Here is an 18412-nt window from a genome sequence, read left to right as displayed (position 1 = left end):
AGGCCTTTTTGCCGGTAGAAAAAAGGACTCAGTTATCTATCTTTTCTAATAGTCATATAACTCCTATTATTTATTTATGCTTGTCACAGTCCGAGTGAGCTAATCACGGACCAAAATAAGCTAATCATGGACCAAAATGTTTAAATGAAAATTAATATAATACACTCATCAAGCTCATATAAGCTAATCATACATATCGTGAACTTTCGACGTGAGACTAATGAGATGTTACAATGCTTATAATTATTCACCATGTTAAGTTTGATAAGATATCTAAAACAAACATATGCCTCCTCCAATACTACTATGTGGTCACCAACAACAACATATTACGGTATAATTCTCATTTATATTATGGTATATTAAATTTCATGCAATTATTTTGACAAAAAAAAACATAATTCTATCCACAAAAGAATTTTCTGTCAGGTTTAAAAAAAAAAAAAAAAAAAAAAAAAAAAATATATATATATATATATATATATATATATATATATATATATATATATATATATATATATATATATATATATATATATATATATATCAATTTAGATCAATCATATCCACCCTTTTAGTATAATATATTCTAAAATGATCTCTTTTGACGAGACACAAGTCATACTAAAGAGGTCTTTCCGTGGGCTGGTTTGATAAAATGATGATGACCAAAGAAGAATAAGACAGGGGTTAGTTAATATTATAAATAACAAAAGGTGGGGGCTTTGGTAGAAAGTAACATATTTCATTTCCCAAAAAAGCCCATCTTTTCTGTTGTCTCCGCCGTCTCCGCAGTTGTGGGTGAGTTCTTCTTCCTCCTTTGGGCTTTACTTCTCCTCCCACTGAACCCATGGCGTCGCTCTCGAACACCTTCCCATCGTCCTTTTGTTCCCAATCCCGCTCTGGTTTGTTCGCCGCTCGGCCCCAAAGATGCCCCCTGTCGATTAGGAGGAGAGGGATCGCGTATGCTTCGTCCGGCTCTCCTCGTCGCTCGCTTGTCTGCGAAGCCGTCTCCGTGAAACCGCAGACGGAGATCGAACGCCTCAACATAGCTGAAGATGTGTCTCAGGTACTCTGAAACTTGCTTTCCTTCTGAACTCTGATTCGGTGGCTTGTGGTTGGAAATTTGTTGGATGAGGAAGAAAGATGAAGTCTTGCATTGTAATTTCCGTCCTTCTGCTTATCAGAATTATTTTGACTGGGTTGACTGGCTACAGATTTTTTCGTGGCAACTTGCGATGGTTGGTTGTAAAAAATAGATCTTGCTTGATGAGAAAATGGACTATATATTTTCCCCTTTTTATTATTATTATTATTATTTTTAATCTTGTGCGTTCTATATCTGAGTGAAAGAATAGTCGTTCTAATGCTTATATTATACCTTATGAAGATTGATTGCCTTTATTGAGATGAATCCTATCTCACATTACTTGTTTGTTGAAGAATTTAATGAGCTTCTCTATCGAACAAGATTTCTTGGTAATGAAATTTTTTTTAAAAAAAAATCTTAGGTGTTGAGTTTCTGACAGTTGAGACTGCAATATCAAGTATGATTGGAGTAGGAGATTAACGCAAAAATTGTTTTAAGAATCTTAGGTGTTGAGTTTCTGACAGTTGGGACTGCAATCTCAAGTATGATTGGAGTAGGAGATTAACGCAAAAATTGTTTTAAGAATCTTAGGTGTTGAGTTTCTGACAGTTGGGACTGCAATCTCAACTATGATTGGAGTAGGAGATTAACGCAAAAATTGTTTTAAGAATCTTAGGTGTTGAGTTTCTGACAGTTGAGACTGCAATTCTGATTGGAGTAGGAGATTGACGCACAAATTCAATTTGCTGGTTCTTCGGAGAAGTTAACCAGATCTATCTATTATTAAAAAGTTCGGTCATGTTAACTAAATTATTCAGCTAGTCTCTGTGGCCAGAAAATATGACCATTTAGCATGTTTCTGAGAATTTCTGTAATAATATATAATGCGGACTAGGTTTCTTTGACCTATATGTGATGCGGATTAGGTTATTGGCACTTTTTCCATGTGCTAATTGATGAAGAAACAAGAATCATGTGAGTAATTGGAATTTGCAGACTACCAAAGCTACTCTAGATGGAGCTTCATCAAGTTAAAACAGGGTCCAACGGCTATTTTGGCATAAGATAATCTCCTTGTAAATAGGGCTATGGGATCCTTTTTGTGACTTGGCTATGGTGATTGAACCTAAATAAGAAGGGAAAGTCTTTTGAGAAGCTTTTTATACTATTATTTAAAATTTTAAAGCAATAAACAGAAATTTCTTTGATTGTTTTATTCAATTTAGATTAGGAGAACTAGAGCACTAGTGGCATACGTATAGGCATGCTTCCGAGTCTTTAAGGCAATGCTTAGAGAATTTTTGTTCTCTCTTCCATCAATAGAGTTAGTTTAGTTAATAGTAGTCCCTAGATGTTAGCTCGTTGGAGGCTTCTTCTCCACCTCGGGGGAGCACTCATTAGAGGTGTCACTTCTCATATTTACAAAAGGGACTTCTTTTTACCGGTTCAAACAAGGAGATCCAGTCAGCCAAAAATGAAGGTGACTTGAGAGAGTTTTTACATGTGCATATTTTCTATACTTTTTGAGGTGATGCTGTTTTGACCACATCGTTATGCTTTTATTTTAACAGTGTGATGTCACATTGCATTATATCTCAATCCATGAATTTATGATTTAATGCTCCCATAGACATTAACTGTTTTAAGTTGTGTTTGGTTGCTTTCTTACAGCTTATAGGGAAGACACCAATGGTATATCTAAACAATATTGTAAAGGGGTGTGTTGCAAACATCGCTGCCAAACTAGAGATTATGGAACCTTGTTGCAGTGTTAAGGATAGGTACATTGTTCATTGTTTATTCTTATATTTTTCCGAGAAAATGTCTAAATATCTATGATGCTAATTTTTCAATTCATCTTCAGAATAGGGTATAGTATGATAGCCGATGCAGAGCAAAGGGGGGTTATAACTCCTGGGGAGGTAATTGGCTTTTTGTTCTTCTTTTCTTTGCTTGCTTACATATTTTTTTCCTTAAGCTAGTACTTATTTGCAGAGTGAAGGAGCAGTAAAAATGAGCAGGCTCTGATACAAGAGATTTTCCCATGGATTGATTGGTATAGGAACTTAAGGTTATCTGTAGAAAATTAGAGAAAAGTCCAATTCACCTGTAATTGCCTTTAATAGGAGTTGAACATGAAGTTGCAAAAACTAATTCAAATTTGCAGTATTTTTGGACAAGTCTTGATGGACTTTTTTCCACCAGGTCCTTCAACTGCCATTTATAATAGATAGAATAGTTAAGTAAATCATTTAACAGAATAGTTATGGAATTAACACTAGCAATTAAGGAACTAACTACAGAAATTTCATTGCTGAAAATTGGATATGGCCCTGGTATCCTGCAAAATTGTGCTGGATTAATTTTAGTTGCTGTAGATTTAAATGAATCTTCACCAGATACTTTATTTACCTTAGTTTTTTGGATACTCCAGTTTTTTCAGTTTCCTTGCCTTTTTCTCATGTTTAAACTTTTTGTTAGAGGACCTTATTTTAGTCAATCTTGTAAATCTGCCTCTTCAATGTCATTCCATTGTTACTGATTGATTTTTTTCTATTTTTTGCTTCTAAAGAGTATATTGGTGGAACCAACAAGTGGTAACACAGGGATTGGTCTTGCGTTCATTGCTGCTGCCAAAGGATACAAACTGATATTGACCATGCCTGCATCTATGAGCATTGAAAGACGAGTTCTGCTGAAAGCTTTTGGAGCAGAACTTGTCCTCACAGATTCTGCCAAGGGCATGAAGGGAGCAGTTCAAAAGGCAGAAGAGATCTTGAAGAATACACCTAATGCTTATATGCTTCAACAATTTGACAATCCTGCAAATCCAAAGGTCACATTCTACCATGATTCTTTTACCCTAGTTTCATTTTTTTTTCTTTTCAAATTCTGTATATTCTTGTGCAGATACATTATGAGTCTACTGGTCCAGAAATCTGGGAAGATACAAGAGGGAAGGTGGACATTTTTGTAGCTGGTGTTGGGACAGGTGGAACTATATCTGGAGTTGGTTGTTTTTTGAAGGAAAAAAATCCTAACATCAAGGTTCTTTTTCCTTTCTATTTTTCTCTTACCATTTTATGCTAAGTTTATCTTTGCATATGGAATTCCTACGTCTTGGTCTTGCTCGTTTCCAATTTCTTCAGGTCATTGGCATTGAGCCTTCTGAAAGCAACATTCTTTCAGGGGGAAAGCCTGGTATAAGCTAAGATTAAGTGGATCTAACCTGTTTTCTTTCAATCTTTTGTTTTATCCTGATAACCAGAAATTCTTATAATGTAGGTCCACACAAGATTCAAGGCATTGGAGCAGGTTTTGTACCAAGGAATTTGGACCTTGAAGTAGTTGATGAAATTTTGGAGGTATGAACTTGTCAAATTGCTTGTAATATTACTTGTTAGTGTTGATGTCAATGCTTCCATTTTTTCATCTGTTCACAGGTGATATTCTTTCCATGTATTTTCTTAATATTCCAAATTTAGGGCTAGATGAGGTACTCTTAATGATCTGAATACTTGGTGAGCCAGCTGGCCATCACGGATTGGTTCATTTGTTAGTCAGTGAATCTAATTCAACCTTTTCAGAGTCCATACCTATTTCCATTAATTCATTAAGCTTTTAACTTCTTTCCTCAAATCATAATTTTCTTCCTTGTCAGGAGACTCAGTACTACAGAAACTTATTTTATTCTTAAATTGTATTTTTTATGTTCTTAATTTTGAGATTAAAGGACTACAGTCTGGATGCTTCTGAATTTGCACTGGCAAATATATGCATGTATATCTATGTATATGTAAGTAACATGATAGGGGATGAGAGATATTTAATTAAGTGAAGGGTCAATGTTATGTCATATGGAGGATATTACACTTTTAACATGAATCTAATACAAAGCAAAGTTACAAGAAAGAAAGTATTTGAGTTTCCGCTTCATAGCTTTTGATTAATGGATTTTAAAGAGAGGAAATATATAGAACCATTTACAGAAAGGTTGATAAAGCTTGAAGTTGTATATAAATAAGTGGGAAGCTGGCAATTAGTTTCATGCATGTGTAGTTTATCATGCTTCTTTTCTTCTTTAGGGAGTTCTTTTAGCTCTTATTTTCAATTTTATAATTATTTTTCTCTCCAACTCCAACACTCAAGAGTCACAAGTATGAAACAATAACAATGATTTTATATGACCCTCCTGTCAGATTTTCTTCGATTCAAGGAAAAGAGAGGAAAGGAAGAGAAATTACTACTAAATTGAAGTTAAATTAGCTGCATAAAGTAACAGTTGAGTATTTAATCACGAGATCTAGCCTTACCAGCATCTACTTTTAGTGTGTTCTGAGACAATCTAATCTCGTCACCCCATACAATTCTATTAAGGGAGAGCTCTGAAATTCATCAAATACTACTCCGATTATATGCTCAATTTGCCTTACTTATATGACAACTATAGAACGACTCAGATACAAAGACTCAAAATTTGTCAGATATCAACTATACCAAGCTAGATCTAGGAATCACTTCATACCAGTCATCAATAGTAAAAAGGAATTTGTCATTCCAGATGTTGCTGTTGAAATTGGTTTCCTGTTGTTATAGTAGTTAATTACTAGTTATAGTAAGTTAGGTTTAATATTTTAGCTCACAATTTGACCTAGAGAACACAAATCCTTCCTATTCAAGCTGTTGATCTATTCTTGACTTTCTCTGGTGATGGCCAAATACAGAAACTATATTTGATGAATTTCAGAAAGGTTAACTTTAGATAAACATAGGCTTAAAGATTTAAGCAGCTAGTAAGCTCATTGGCCATGTGTGTAGTGTTTTTTTAATCATTTGTGCTTATTTTACAACAGATATCAAGTGATGAAGCTGTTGAAACTGCAAAACAGTTAGCTCTCCAAGAAGGATTGCTGGTATGCATAGTTTTTGTTTGATAAGTTTGATTCAGGTTCTTGATGTACTACATTGTTTATTTTTATTGCATGTTCATGACCATTCTAAGAAACATTTTGATTATCCTACCATGGAGGCATATCACTGGTATCTCATGTCATAGTTTCATGGTGTTTTCTTGCTGGTAAACTTACTGAAGAATGATCCAATAGTTATTGAAAAGTTGTGATTGATTCAGTTGATGCTTTAGGCTTGTTGAATCTTTTCCTTCCATTATGCTTGCAGATATTGTAAAATTTCTTGCTGACTATGTGACATATTCCTACTTGATAATTGTGATTTTAAACAAGGATTTAAAAATCAAACAACTGGGCCGTACCAACCAGTATTCATATGTACGATCAAGTTTCGGCATCTGTACCAAATAATTTTGTGCTGTCAGGACTGGATAATTTTGTGCTCTCATTTATAGTTATCATAACCGGATCAAAAAGTGACCTGAACAAGCCTTGGGTTATTGGGCCACTGATCAGATCGGTGGGTCAACTGGTTAAACCTCATGTTTAATTAAAAAAAAATTTAAAATGATAAATAATAAAAATATAAAAATTAAATTTTTAAAAAAATGATTTTATACAAATAAAAATAAAACTTCAGTTGCATTAAGAATGACAAAAATGATAGCATCAATAAACATTTAAATATAAATGTTTATCCATAGCATATAACAAAATATAGTGTAGAACCAGTCAAGGTATGCAATTTCGAATAATATCACTTGGTACAGGCGGTACGTACCGGTCCGTCAACTGATTGGTACACGGATTGCCCGTTACCTGACGGAACGATATATATATATATATATATATATATTTATTTATTTATTTATAAAAGGCAACGTCGCATCGCCCCGCCTGGGAGAAGAGAGAGGCGACGTCGTCGAATTATATATATATATATATATATATATACCGAGCAGTATACCGAACGGTATACCACTCGGTATACAATATCGTACTGTACCGAGCAATCGTCGAAACTTCAGTACAGTATGAAATTGCGAACCTGGAACCAGTTGTTGATGAAGGACATGACATAACCTTTCTTTTACAAAATATGAAATATTGTTTATTATTATGGCACAACTATTTGAGTAACAACTAAAATTAATATTATTCATCCATGATAGGTTTCACTAAGATTAACAAAAGAGATGAGAGCAATCAATTATTAAAATATGTATGCATGATGAAAGAACATTAAGATGGATGCTAAGCAAAATTGAAGGTAAGGCTAAACCTAATTTATTTCTAACGTTAACTTTAATTTTATGATTGACATAAATACCCTCTTAAATAAATAATAAAATATTTATGTCAAGGGTATTAAGTAATCTCCCATTGGATTACAAAACCAATTCAATTTTATGTAACCTGCCTGCTTCCTGCGAGTTATCAATTGGTTCATTCCAGTTTTTTTAATACATCCGATCCAATAGGTGAATCAGACTGGTTAATTGTCCGATTCATGGTTTTTCTGGTTTGACCACCTGGTTCAATTTGTTTATGATAACTGTGGCTTGATTCGAGACCAAGCTTACCATCTAGTATGATTACCATATCAGGGTACCATTGTTAGTACCTCTATCATTTTTTTTTTACAACCTTTGACAACTTCTTGGATGATTACCATATCAGGGTGCTTTCATCAGTACATGTATCATTTTCTTTTTACAACCTTTGATGGCTATCTTTTTTGTTTTACTCTTTTGCTACTCTCTCTATCTCCCCCATGATTTCTAAGTTTCTTCACACCTCTCTGTTACCCTCATGACCTTTTTGTTGCTAATGCACTTCTTCCTCGACCTCTGGTACTTGTCGGCCTCATCCCCTTTTTCCTCCACTTTTTCTCATCCTTTTTTTCCTTCTTCATTAGTCCTCTTCTCCCTCTTGCCTCCCCACTCTTGGTTTAGAGTAATATCGATTAGTGTTGAGCACAGTTATCATAATCGGACCGTACCAGGTGGTCAGACCAAAAAAATTGGAAACCAAAACATTAATCAATCCGATTCACATCAAATGTGTTGAAAAACCTAAATGAACCAATTGACCCAGTTGGTTTTTAGATAACCCGTGTGAACTGATTGGGTTACATAAGACCATTCCAGTTTTGTAATATAGTGGAAGAGTGCTCAAATACCCTTGACTTATATCTTTTTATTATTTACTTAAGAGGGTATTTATGTCAATAATAAAATTAAGTTTAATGTTAGAAATAAAATAGGTTTAGCCTTACCTTCCTCCCTGTAGCCACCTCTCCATTCACTTTGCCTGATGGTCATTTATTTTGTGCTCTTACTTCCCGTGTGGTAAGTTTTAATTTTGCATAGCATCCATCTTAATGTTCTTTCATTCTTTCGTTCCTTTTGTTAATTCCGGTGAAACCTATGATAAGTAGTATTAGTTTCTTATGTTGCATTGAGCTTATTTGTTTATTTAATTATTATATACTCAAATTGTTGTGTCATGATACCAAATAATATTTTATATTTTGGAAAAGAAAGATTATATCATGTTCTCGGTCAACAACTGGTTCTACACCTTTTATCTCCTCATCAACTGGTTATACATTTTATATTTTGTTATACGTTATAGATAAGCATTTATGTTTATAACGTTTGTTGATATTATTATTTTTTTCATTATAAATACAATTGATGTTTTACTTTCATTTATATAAAATTATTTATTACTAAGTTATTTATATTTTATATTTTTTACTATATATAATTTTAATTTATATATTTTTTAAATTATTTTTAAATTAAAAATGCTATTTGATCGATTGGTCCGACCAGTGACCCAAGGCTTGATCAGGTCACATCCTGGCATGGTTCTAATAACTATGGTGCTATGTGTTATAATATCGGTCCATGTCGAACTTGTACTGCTGAAACTGAACCAAGTTTTTAAACCTTGCTTTGAAGGTCTCTTTACATTCATGTTGAGATGCATATTCTCCATCATGGAGCTAAACCTGTAGATACCATCCAATGAAACTGGATTGCTCTTATTGAATTCTTTGTATTCATGCATACTTGTTATAAAGGTATCCGCTTATTCTGGAATCAATCAGGATAGGAAAAATTCTCCAAAGCATTATATTCACATTGTTCAAATTCTTCAGAAAACTAGTAATTTGTGAAATCTCGTGACAGACATGTCTAGCTTGGGAGGTTTTGTAGGGCAAGAGTGGAAGTGGATTTTTAGAGAATTTAGACTTCTTATTATTTCATGAATGGTCAAATTTTTTGGTAGATGAAATTGCATAACAAATCTCATATGATTTCATGTAAAATAAAATGTTGATGCTCCAACATGATTTAGATCCAAGGAAATTCAAGTTTTGAACCAAATTTACTATTTTGCTATAAGGATGTGTAGAAATTTTATTGTCTAGTAAACAATTGTTAAAAGTATGGAAGTCGTGCGAAGATAAAAGTAGCACAAAGAAATAGATAATAATGATAAATTAAGAAGGGGAAAGTTATACAAGGTAAGAAAGGGAATGCATAGGTTTTGTTAAGTTTCACTTTTGTTCCTAGTAGTCACACCTAGGATTTTAGTCTCCCATTAAATATGCCTCACATGTGATGATGAATCACACCATGTAAAAGAAAGAAACACAAATTACCTCATAGCTTGATCAGAGTTCACCTTACCGGTTTGTACTAGTGTATCGACCGGCCAACGGTATGGTATGTAACATTGTGTATCGACGTATCGTGTGTCGGTGCAGCAAGCACATTGACGACATGAAAAAATGGCCAAAAATAACTCTTAAAATCCTGAAAAATAAAAAAAATAGATTAGGGGTTTTTAGGTTGGAAATAAATATAAATTTAGTATAATTTTAGCAAAAATAATCTTAATTAGGAAAGAATAGTGACACATCTTTTTTAGGCTTTAAGAAGTAGCTTTATGGTATATTTCGAATCGTCCTTCCGTTGATATTGAATTATCTACAAAGAAATGATTTAAATTGTTAGATTATTTGTTAAGCAACTTAAACTTTAAGGTTCAAATGAATCAAGTAATCGATCAACAGATATACCTAGTTCAACCATAAAAAAAAGGGACTTCACGGGCGGTAGATCGAAGTCCTTGATCTTATATATCTGTATATCAATTTCATATGTTTGTCGAACCCAATCCTGAAATGGATCCCATGATATAGTATATTGATACACTGTATGCAATTAGTTTAGCAATATGGGATACACCGTATCCCATGATCTTTAGCAATGCGGTGATGATTGTAGTTTGATCATCGTGAACCACACGTGTTTGAGACGGCTCCTGAGGCAAGTACGATTGTGGGATGTATTGGTACGGATGTTGGAGAATGCTGGAACTCCTACTTTTGCCACTGATCTATTGCTTTGTATCATAAGATCGATCACCGTACTGCTCCTCGAAGAAGAATGACCAACTATGACCGTACTACTATTGGTTGCAAGATTCTTCATAATACGACGGTTGTGAATACAGCGAGCATCGCTTTGTGCCTATGTCGTGTTGGCTCTATCGCATCTGCTTAAAATCATCTACTGCCTTCCCTTTCCTCTTCTATATATAAACTTGATCAGTACTTCATCGAACTCCATGATCTGAATCTTGGGTGGCATGCATAAAATACTGCTCTTTGGTCCATACACCACCCTTAAACTGTGTAGATGGGGTCAGCAACTCCCCAACATTGCAGTCATCATCGGTTGAGGCACTGCTGTCTACTTCATTACTATGTATTCAGACCGAGCGGGTTGATGAATACGATAGAAAAGGTGTCTCGTCATTTGATTTGATTCTTTCCAATGGTGAGATTGATGTTATCGTGCTAGCCTTTGCCTTTGCACATTGGGCGAATGACTGTGATGGTTGGGGGTCTCTAGTTTCTCGAGTAGTTTGACTCAATGCTGTCCTACTCCTTCCACCATGTTCTAATCGAGGGCGATCTTCCTCTTGCTGGGGATGTGCTTCATCTTCTTCTATTGTCTCGGTAATAAAACACGAAGAACGTGGAGGATCTTTCGCATCTTCAAGTTGAGGATCCTCTTGGTTCTTCGATGCTTTGACCCACTCTAACAGTAACTGTGAATCTTTGTTGTAGCATTGGAGGTTGATGGGATCAATGCTTGGTTCCTCTAGCTCTTTACCCAGCTTGGCACACCACAAGTTTAGCCGCATATTTTAGTGGATATATAATAGTTTCTCCAACCATCTATATGGTAGTCTATTGCGGACCTTCGTGTGAATCGATGCGAACCTTGACCAGCTACGTTTGCAACCATTCGATGTTGTCGTATACGAAAGCACACAAACAACAACCTTAAATTTGGTTCGTCCCCTTCAAATTGTAGCCACCACTCGACTGCAAAAAAATATAAATTGGACTTTATTAGCATAACAAATACAACAGCAATAACAAAGCCATAAGTCTCAACTATTTGTGGTTGGCTACATGGATCTTTTGCTGCCATTTAGATTTGTAAAAAGTCATATGTTTAGTTAAGTTCAGAGTACTTAAATATTTATTTATTATTTCTATTTAAGTCTTTTTAAGTCTTCCTCTACCTCTCCTCATATCACTAACATTAATTATTTTATATCTTTTGACTATCACATTCAGAGGTTTTCTCAGCACATGTCTATACCATCTTAAATGATTATCTCTTATCTTATCTTATCTTCTATTGAAGTGATACCTAGTTGTTCACGAATAAAAGTATTTTTTTTTCTATCTTTCCTAGTAACTTCACATATTCATCTCAACATTCCCATTTCAACAACACAAATTATATATATATATATATTTTTAATGAACCCAACACTCGGATCCATAAAGCGTTGTTGGTTTTATAACTGTTTTATAAATTTTTTCTTTTAGTCTCAAAGGTATTCGACGATCACACAAGACTCTTGATGCTCGTCGCTATTTTTCCAATCCTATTTTTATTTTATGAATAATATCTTCATCGATTTTTCTATCTTATTAAATAATTGATCCAAGATACTTAAAAATTTTACTTAAAAGAACTTCTTGTCCATCCAATATAACTATATTCTCTTATCTATTTTTAGACTCACTAAAATTATATTTTATATATTCATTCTTAATTCTACTTAATCTAAAACCTTTAGTTTCTAAGGCTTGTCTCCATAGTTCAAGTTTATAATTAATTTCACTTAGGCTTATATCAACTAAGACAATATTATCAGCAAATAATATACACCAATTAGGTCTATTATGTAAATGACTAGTAAGTTTATCTATTATTAATATGAAAAGGTAGGGATTTAATGCGGATCCTTGGTGTAATTCTATGCCAATAGAAAACTCACTAGACACACTCCTTATATTATTAGCATAACAAATAATTAATCTCAAATATAGTTTATAATCAACATGTGTAACTTTCCCTTATCAAGATCTATATAGTAACGTTACGATATAGGCTATGTCGTTGGAGAGTGAACTGATTGTTTCCCAGAATAATTGACCCTTCATAGTAGTATCGATAGTATTTGGCAAGAGTTAATATGTAACATTTCTTAGTGCCGATAATAAATCTGATCGTGTTCCGAGACTATACTGAAATTGAATGGTCGAATTTAGATAATTTGCTACAAGACAAATAATTTCATTAGTAAGAATTTTTTAAATATTGAAAAATAATTAAATTACACCAAATATGAATTTACATGCATTATGGATGTCTTGCTCCATATGAACTTCGGTCCTGTGATTGATGATCTGTAAGTATTGCTCAGCCTTAAAATCATCTATAAATGTTTTCTTGATCTCCTCTCTTGCTGTAATAAGCATTTGTCTAAGATAAAACATTTGAGGGCACTTGTCCATATTGACCTTACAGAGGACAATATAAAGTGGTTCCACTCTTATTATAATTTCATTCACGGTGTCCCAAAATCTAGTAGAAAGAATAGCCTTTTTCACCTTTTTTCCAATGCTCGATCTCGAATACTTGGAATTGGACCATTCCTGTAAGGTGACCATTGCCTTGAGATATTCTCTCTTTTATTGTATTGACTTTAAGGCAATGAAATTTGTAGCAAACTGAGTGACTTCGTGTCGAAGTATCTCACCATTTGTATACTTTTGTGATTTGCATTAAAGAATAGACTTAATGATGATTATATATAAACTTTGTGATCGATTGTAACCGAGCTACACACTTGCTGACTGATAGTAGCTCGCTACTATCTTTTAGCATTATATCTATGCAATAAGCTACATATAGAGTCGAAAATAATAATTTTCTTTTCTTTATCAATTGTAAATCGGCCTACATAAAATTGGCTTCATTGTCAATGACTATCTGGATAATATACTACGGTTTAATCTCCTTTATCATAGCGTCCATTAGGTTTTTAGTACAGTTTGCATCTTGAATATTGTCCGAAACATTAACTAATAAATGAAAAACCACTCGTCTGTTGCGATACTCAAGAAAATTGATAACATTCATTCTTGTTGGTCTTGTCCAATTGTCACACGTTAGTGTCACCTCATATTTGTCTTATTGGCACTTGAAGAATTTGATCCAATTGTTTAATTTTGTCATATTTTTATTTAAATACACGTCGTAGATCGCCCTCAGTGTTGGAAGTTAATACCCGAGGCAGCCTTTTGAATAGAGGAGACTATGCTTTGAAAATATGGACCTTGGGCTGTGTTTATCACAATCCTATGGAAGTTGGACCATTTAGCTATTGCCTTCCTAATATCCCACTTCTTCTTTTTTTGTATATATATCGTCAATCCATGTCTATTTTGCAATTTGTGGATGATAGGTTTGCGGATCAATATCAATAATATCTGGTGCTGATCTCCTACCAAGTCCTTTGATAAATCCACGGATTCTACCTTGTCTCATGCTTACCAATCCGGCTCAACTGAGGAAGGGCAGTTGACTACCTCATGCTAGCCGACCTTTGGAATCCCTATGGCGTAGACCGACTACCTCTATCATGTTTTCATTGTGAGTCAGCTCATTGATGCCACATTGCTTCCTCGTATATGTACTGATGCTCTGGTGATACATGAATGTCAGCTCTGAGATCCGGGTTGATATCAACCCTCATATTCATCATAAATCGATTTATGCATAGCCCTAATGTATTCTTCCTCATCTCTTGTCTTCTTTTTAATTGTATCTTCCTTTGCTTGTTGTAACTTGTCTTAAAATGATTTACGAACCTCCGTCGGAACCTTCTTTCTACAACATCGGGATACCTGTTGACCAAATACATCTTCACTTGGGTGATTCCTCTACCCTTGCCGATGTAGCTACAATAAATGCACTACCAATGATGATGATTCCCGTCTATCTTTTGGGTATGATCCCTAGTGCCATCATGTGTTTGTTCCTTTGGTGCTATATTCCTACCAAGATTGAATCAAATAAATGAGCTATGATTAGCCCTTATTTGAAATAACAAGGTGTGATTATATATAATAAATCATACTTTGCCACTATAAACATGTCAATCAACCTATTCGGCATTAAATATATAGAATTGACTCTCTATAGGTCAAATTATGATGAATTCACAATTAAAAACACTAATTACTCGCTAATTAGCCCTCTTTTACCACAATAAACATGTCAAACACTAATAATTATTAAATACATAAAATTATCCCAATAAAAGGGTTAAATAATGATAAATTTATCACTAAATATACTAATTACAGCATTATAAAACTTAATTAAATACTAATTAATCTTATTTTACCACTATAAATATATCAAATATCCTAAGAGGCATTAAATACGTAAATTTGATCCAATATAGATCAAATTTTATTGAAATCATCATTAAATACACTAATTCCACCATTAATATAGTTAATTACTTCCTAATTATTTCACTTTCACCACTATAAACATGTCAAACATTCTAACAGACATTAAAGAAATTTAATTGACCCAATATGAATTAAATTTTGATTAAATGTATTGAAAATTATATTAATCACAGCATTAATATAGTTAATTAATCATTAATTAATCCTTTTTCACTACTATAAACATGTCAAACATTCTAATAGGTATTAGAGACATTGAATTGATTGAATATGGGTTAAATTTCGATTAAATCATCATTAAAACCACTAATCATGATATTAAAAAAAACTTAATTAAAATCTAATTAAACCCATTATACCATCATAAACATGTAAATCACCTTAATATGCATGAAAGACAAAGATCTAAGTCATTAAGTGTCTAATTAAAAAAAAAACCAGTATTAAACACACTAATCGCAACATTAAATGCCTTAATTACTCCCTAATTAGCACTATTCCACCGTCATAAACACCTTAAACTACATACTAGACATTGAGAACATATAATAGGCTTAATCATCTCATAAATCATTAAAAATCTAGAAAAAAATACATATATTTCATTAGAGAGTTCTTCCTCGAACTTAGGTGTTAATCGTCTCTAATTAACCTCCCAAGCTTGATCCAATCCACATATCATAGCTTTGTAGATTTCAAAAGAGTGCAAATGAGAATATGAGAGAAATATATGAGTGAGAAAGTAATTGAGAGAGTAGACTAGTTAGAAAGCGTGAAAGGGGAGAGAATGAGGGGGTAGAAAGGGTTTAAAAACTTTAGATCCGGTTCAAATGGTCAAATGGACCGTTTGAATTCAACAAATCCCAGCCATTGATTGGTATCGGTCAAAATCCGACCGTTACTGATAGGTACTGGTCAGTAACAGTCGGATTTCGACCGTTCCAACTTATATAGACCCCATATCAGGCGATATGGGGTCCCCTATTATGGACCGCCCAATACAGGGTGGTTCGCGTGCCAGTCTTCTGTCCGACTGATACATACCTCACCATATAGGTCAGCATAGTGAACCATGAGCTTAATACATCTGCATCATCATCAAAGTGTTTGGTGTTGATATATGCTTATAAGTCTTCTGTGATGGAAGGACTTTCTAAAATTACTAATTATTACTCTTTAAAGGTCCTATCTAAATAGGACATTTAGATCTTTCGAAAGCATTCATCGCTATGGAGCTCTACCAAAGTAATGCATATCAAAACTAATAATAGAAAATAAGAATATGACTAAAATAGGACTCCAGTGAAGAAAATTCATCCAAATTACCAAAAAGACATTTATAATTAAACCTATGTTCCTTAGCATCTAGTTTCAATCTTGAAATCACATTTACTCCTACATCATGAGGTCCATTTACTGTTAAAAAGATTCTCATCCTTTCCAATAAAAAACAAGAAATAAATATCCAAACCACAGCTACCAATACTGCTGCTTTGTTAAAAAGATATAATGGACGTACCATCTTGGCTATCAGGTGTTAAAAAGTTGAAGGAGTGCATTGCAGCACAAATATATGAATGCAGAGTTGAAAGTGGTGACAGTCATAGTTGATTTGGATTTTAATTATCTTAATTTATGTTAACTTTTTTTTACTAAATAAATATGTGCACTATGTGCTGCTAGAAATGTTAGATGAGATCTAGCCAGTTCCAAACTTTGGGATGCTTCCTCTTACAATAAGTTTCTATAATATCCAATATGACCTTATTTTCATATCAGTGTGGGTTCTCTAGAGTCTAGAGTCATTTAATCAACAAGGTGTCTTGCGGTTGGTGTCTAAGCAATGCTTGTTAATATCTGATGTTTCTTGTGCAGGTTGGTATTTCTTCAGGAGCAGCAGCAGCTGCTGCCATGAAAGTTGCAAGGAGACCAGAAAATGCTGGGAAACTTATAGCGGTATGTCAAATTTTGTTTGTCTGTTCATTCTGTATGATGTTCTTATAGTCGAATGTGGACAAGGAAACACTGTTCATGACTATGGAACCACGAGAATATTGACAAATCCCAAAGCAAAATAACTCCCTAATGGAAGAGAAATACTTGTCACGTTTCTTTCAAAATTGTTTTCAAGTATCTCTTGATCAAGGTTATAAAGTACATAATTAATGTGCTCGTGTGGGTACAAACACCTAGTTCTACAGTAGTGCTTAGAGAAATTTGGTGATATTATCCAGTACGTTGTTTAAGTTTGGCTTCTTTTTAAATTGCATCTAGAAGCTCAGAGGGATGATCTGAGATCTAAATTTTTTTGTATCCACATGTTACCAGAAACATGCTTTAGATACCAAGACATCATGTGATTCGGTCTGTTGTGCGAATTTGTGTGAAGTTTGCACATGTATTTATGCAGTATTTGTTATAACGTGGTTTTGTTTATGCATAAATGTTCTGACGTAAATTTTAGGCATACTTGCATATCTCTTCTTATAAAGTTCAGTACATATTTGTTTCTGTACCTGCTTCCATTCCTTTGATCTGATTCCGGGCTCAAAATCAAACTAAATTGACTTTTCATTATATCACATAAATATGTCAAATATTTTTTAATCTATTTTCATCAAAATATTATAACCACCTTGTTTTCTGTTTAGGTTGTATTCCCAAGCTTTGGCGAGAGGTACCTTTCCTCTGTCCTTTTCCAGTCGATACGAGATGAATGCGAGAAGATGCAACCAGAGCCCTGAAGTAAATTTCTATGGTGTGTATCTTGGATATTCATATTAATTCAAACATTAATTGGGGTGCAAGACACAAGATTCTAATTAAGAAATAAAGTACTTGCACTACCATCAATCTTAATTGCATTGGCTATTGCAACAACAGAAACAAGTTGAGAAGCTTTTACTTGTAATCATGAGTTATTTTCCACACAATCTTGGCATAAAATAGAGCATTTGGGTCTATGAGCTGAGCAAGAATTATGTTTACCACCTTTGAGTTCAGACAACATGGACAATGTGGATTTCTTGCAACACAGCCATCATGGAAGCTGCTGCTTCTCTAAATGTGTGGGTATTGTTACATCTAACCCTATCTTGCATTGTGGAGCTTCATGCACTTGTTTAAGCAGCATTCATCAAACTCAGAACAAGGTGACACTGCGATGTCTCATATAAGTTATAACATCATACTTAGGTTGTCTTTGTTTTACCTTGTTAATTTGAGTCCTGTAATCTATGAGCTTGAAAAAACTCATGGAAAACTGTCTTTGGAAAAGCTTATGACTGAATGATGTGTCATTTATAATCCTGTATCCAATTAATCTTTTTCCCCCCAATATATTCAAGCAATATATGCAGCCATTGGCCCCATCTAAGTTTTCTGTTCCCTCTGAGTTGTCCAAGTCTTTCTATCTTACGTGGTCTGAAATTTCAATTTCAGATTTATACCGGTCATTGATCAGATCGGACAAACAAACGTATCGACATATTTGATGGCACCGAGGAGGATAGGAAAAGAAAGAGGAGCCAGACGAAG

At 33.9% G+C, this 18412-nt stretch overlaps 1 protein-coding gene across 1 annotated transcript; it reads left to right on the top strand.

Moving 5' to 3' along the window:
* Positions 1–735: 735 nt before the first annotated feature.
* Positions 736–17838, top strand: LOC103985227 (cysteine synthase). Its single transcript, XM_009402865.2, has 10 exons — positions 736–1069; positions 2762–2871; positions 2955–3012; positions 3663–3926; positions 4001–4138; positions 4240–4291; positions 4376–4455; positions 5944–6003; positions 16751–16831; positions 17527–17838. The coding sequence occupies exons 1-10, from the start codon at positions 851–853 to the stop codon at positions 17617–17619; spliced, it is 1155 nt and encodes a 384-aa protein (XP_009401140.2). The 5' UTR covers positions 736–850; the 3' UTR covers positions 17620–17838.
* Positions 17839–18412: the final 574 nt, after the last annotated feature.

The sequence above is a fragment of the Musa acuminata genome, chromosome BXJ3-5, assembly GCF_036884655.1.
Source record: "Musa acuminata AAA Group cultivar baxijiao chromosome BXJ3-5, Cavendish_Baxijiao_AAA, whole genome shotgun sequence".
Classification (NCBI taxonomy): Eukaryota; Viridiplantae; Streptophyta; class Magnoliopsida; order Zingiberales; family Musaceae; genus Musa; species Musa acuminata.
Note: the sequence above shows the minus strand (reverse complement) of the source record. Positions and strands in the feature narration are given on the sequence as shown.

Bases quoted from the DNA above. Each gene is read 5' to 3' on its own strand.
- LOC103985227 (XM_009402865.2), top strand. From the start codon at position 851: ATGGCGTCGCTCTCGAACACCTTCCCATCGTCCTTTTGTTCCCAATCC. The intron at 3,013-3,662 runs GTAATTGGCTTT...TTGCTTCTAAAG, and splicing joins GGGTTATAACTCCTGGGGAG to AGTATATTGGTGGAACCAAC. The intron at 4,292-4,375 runs GTATAAGCTAAG...CTTATAATGTAG, and splicing joins TCTTTCAGGGGGAAAGCCTG to GTCCACACAAGATTCAAGGC.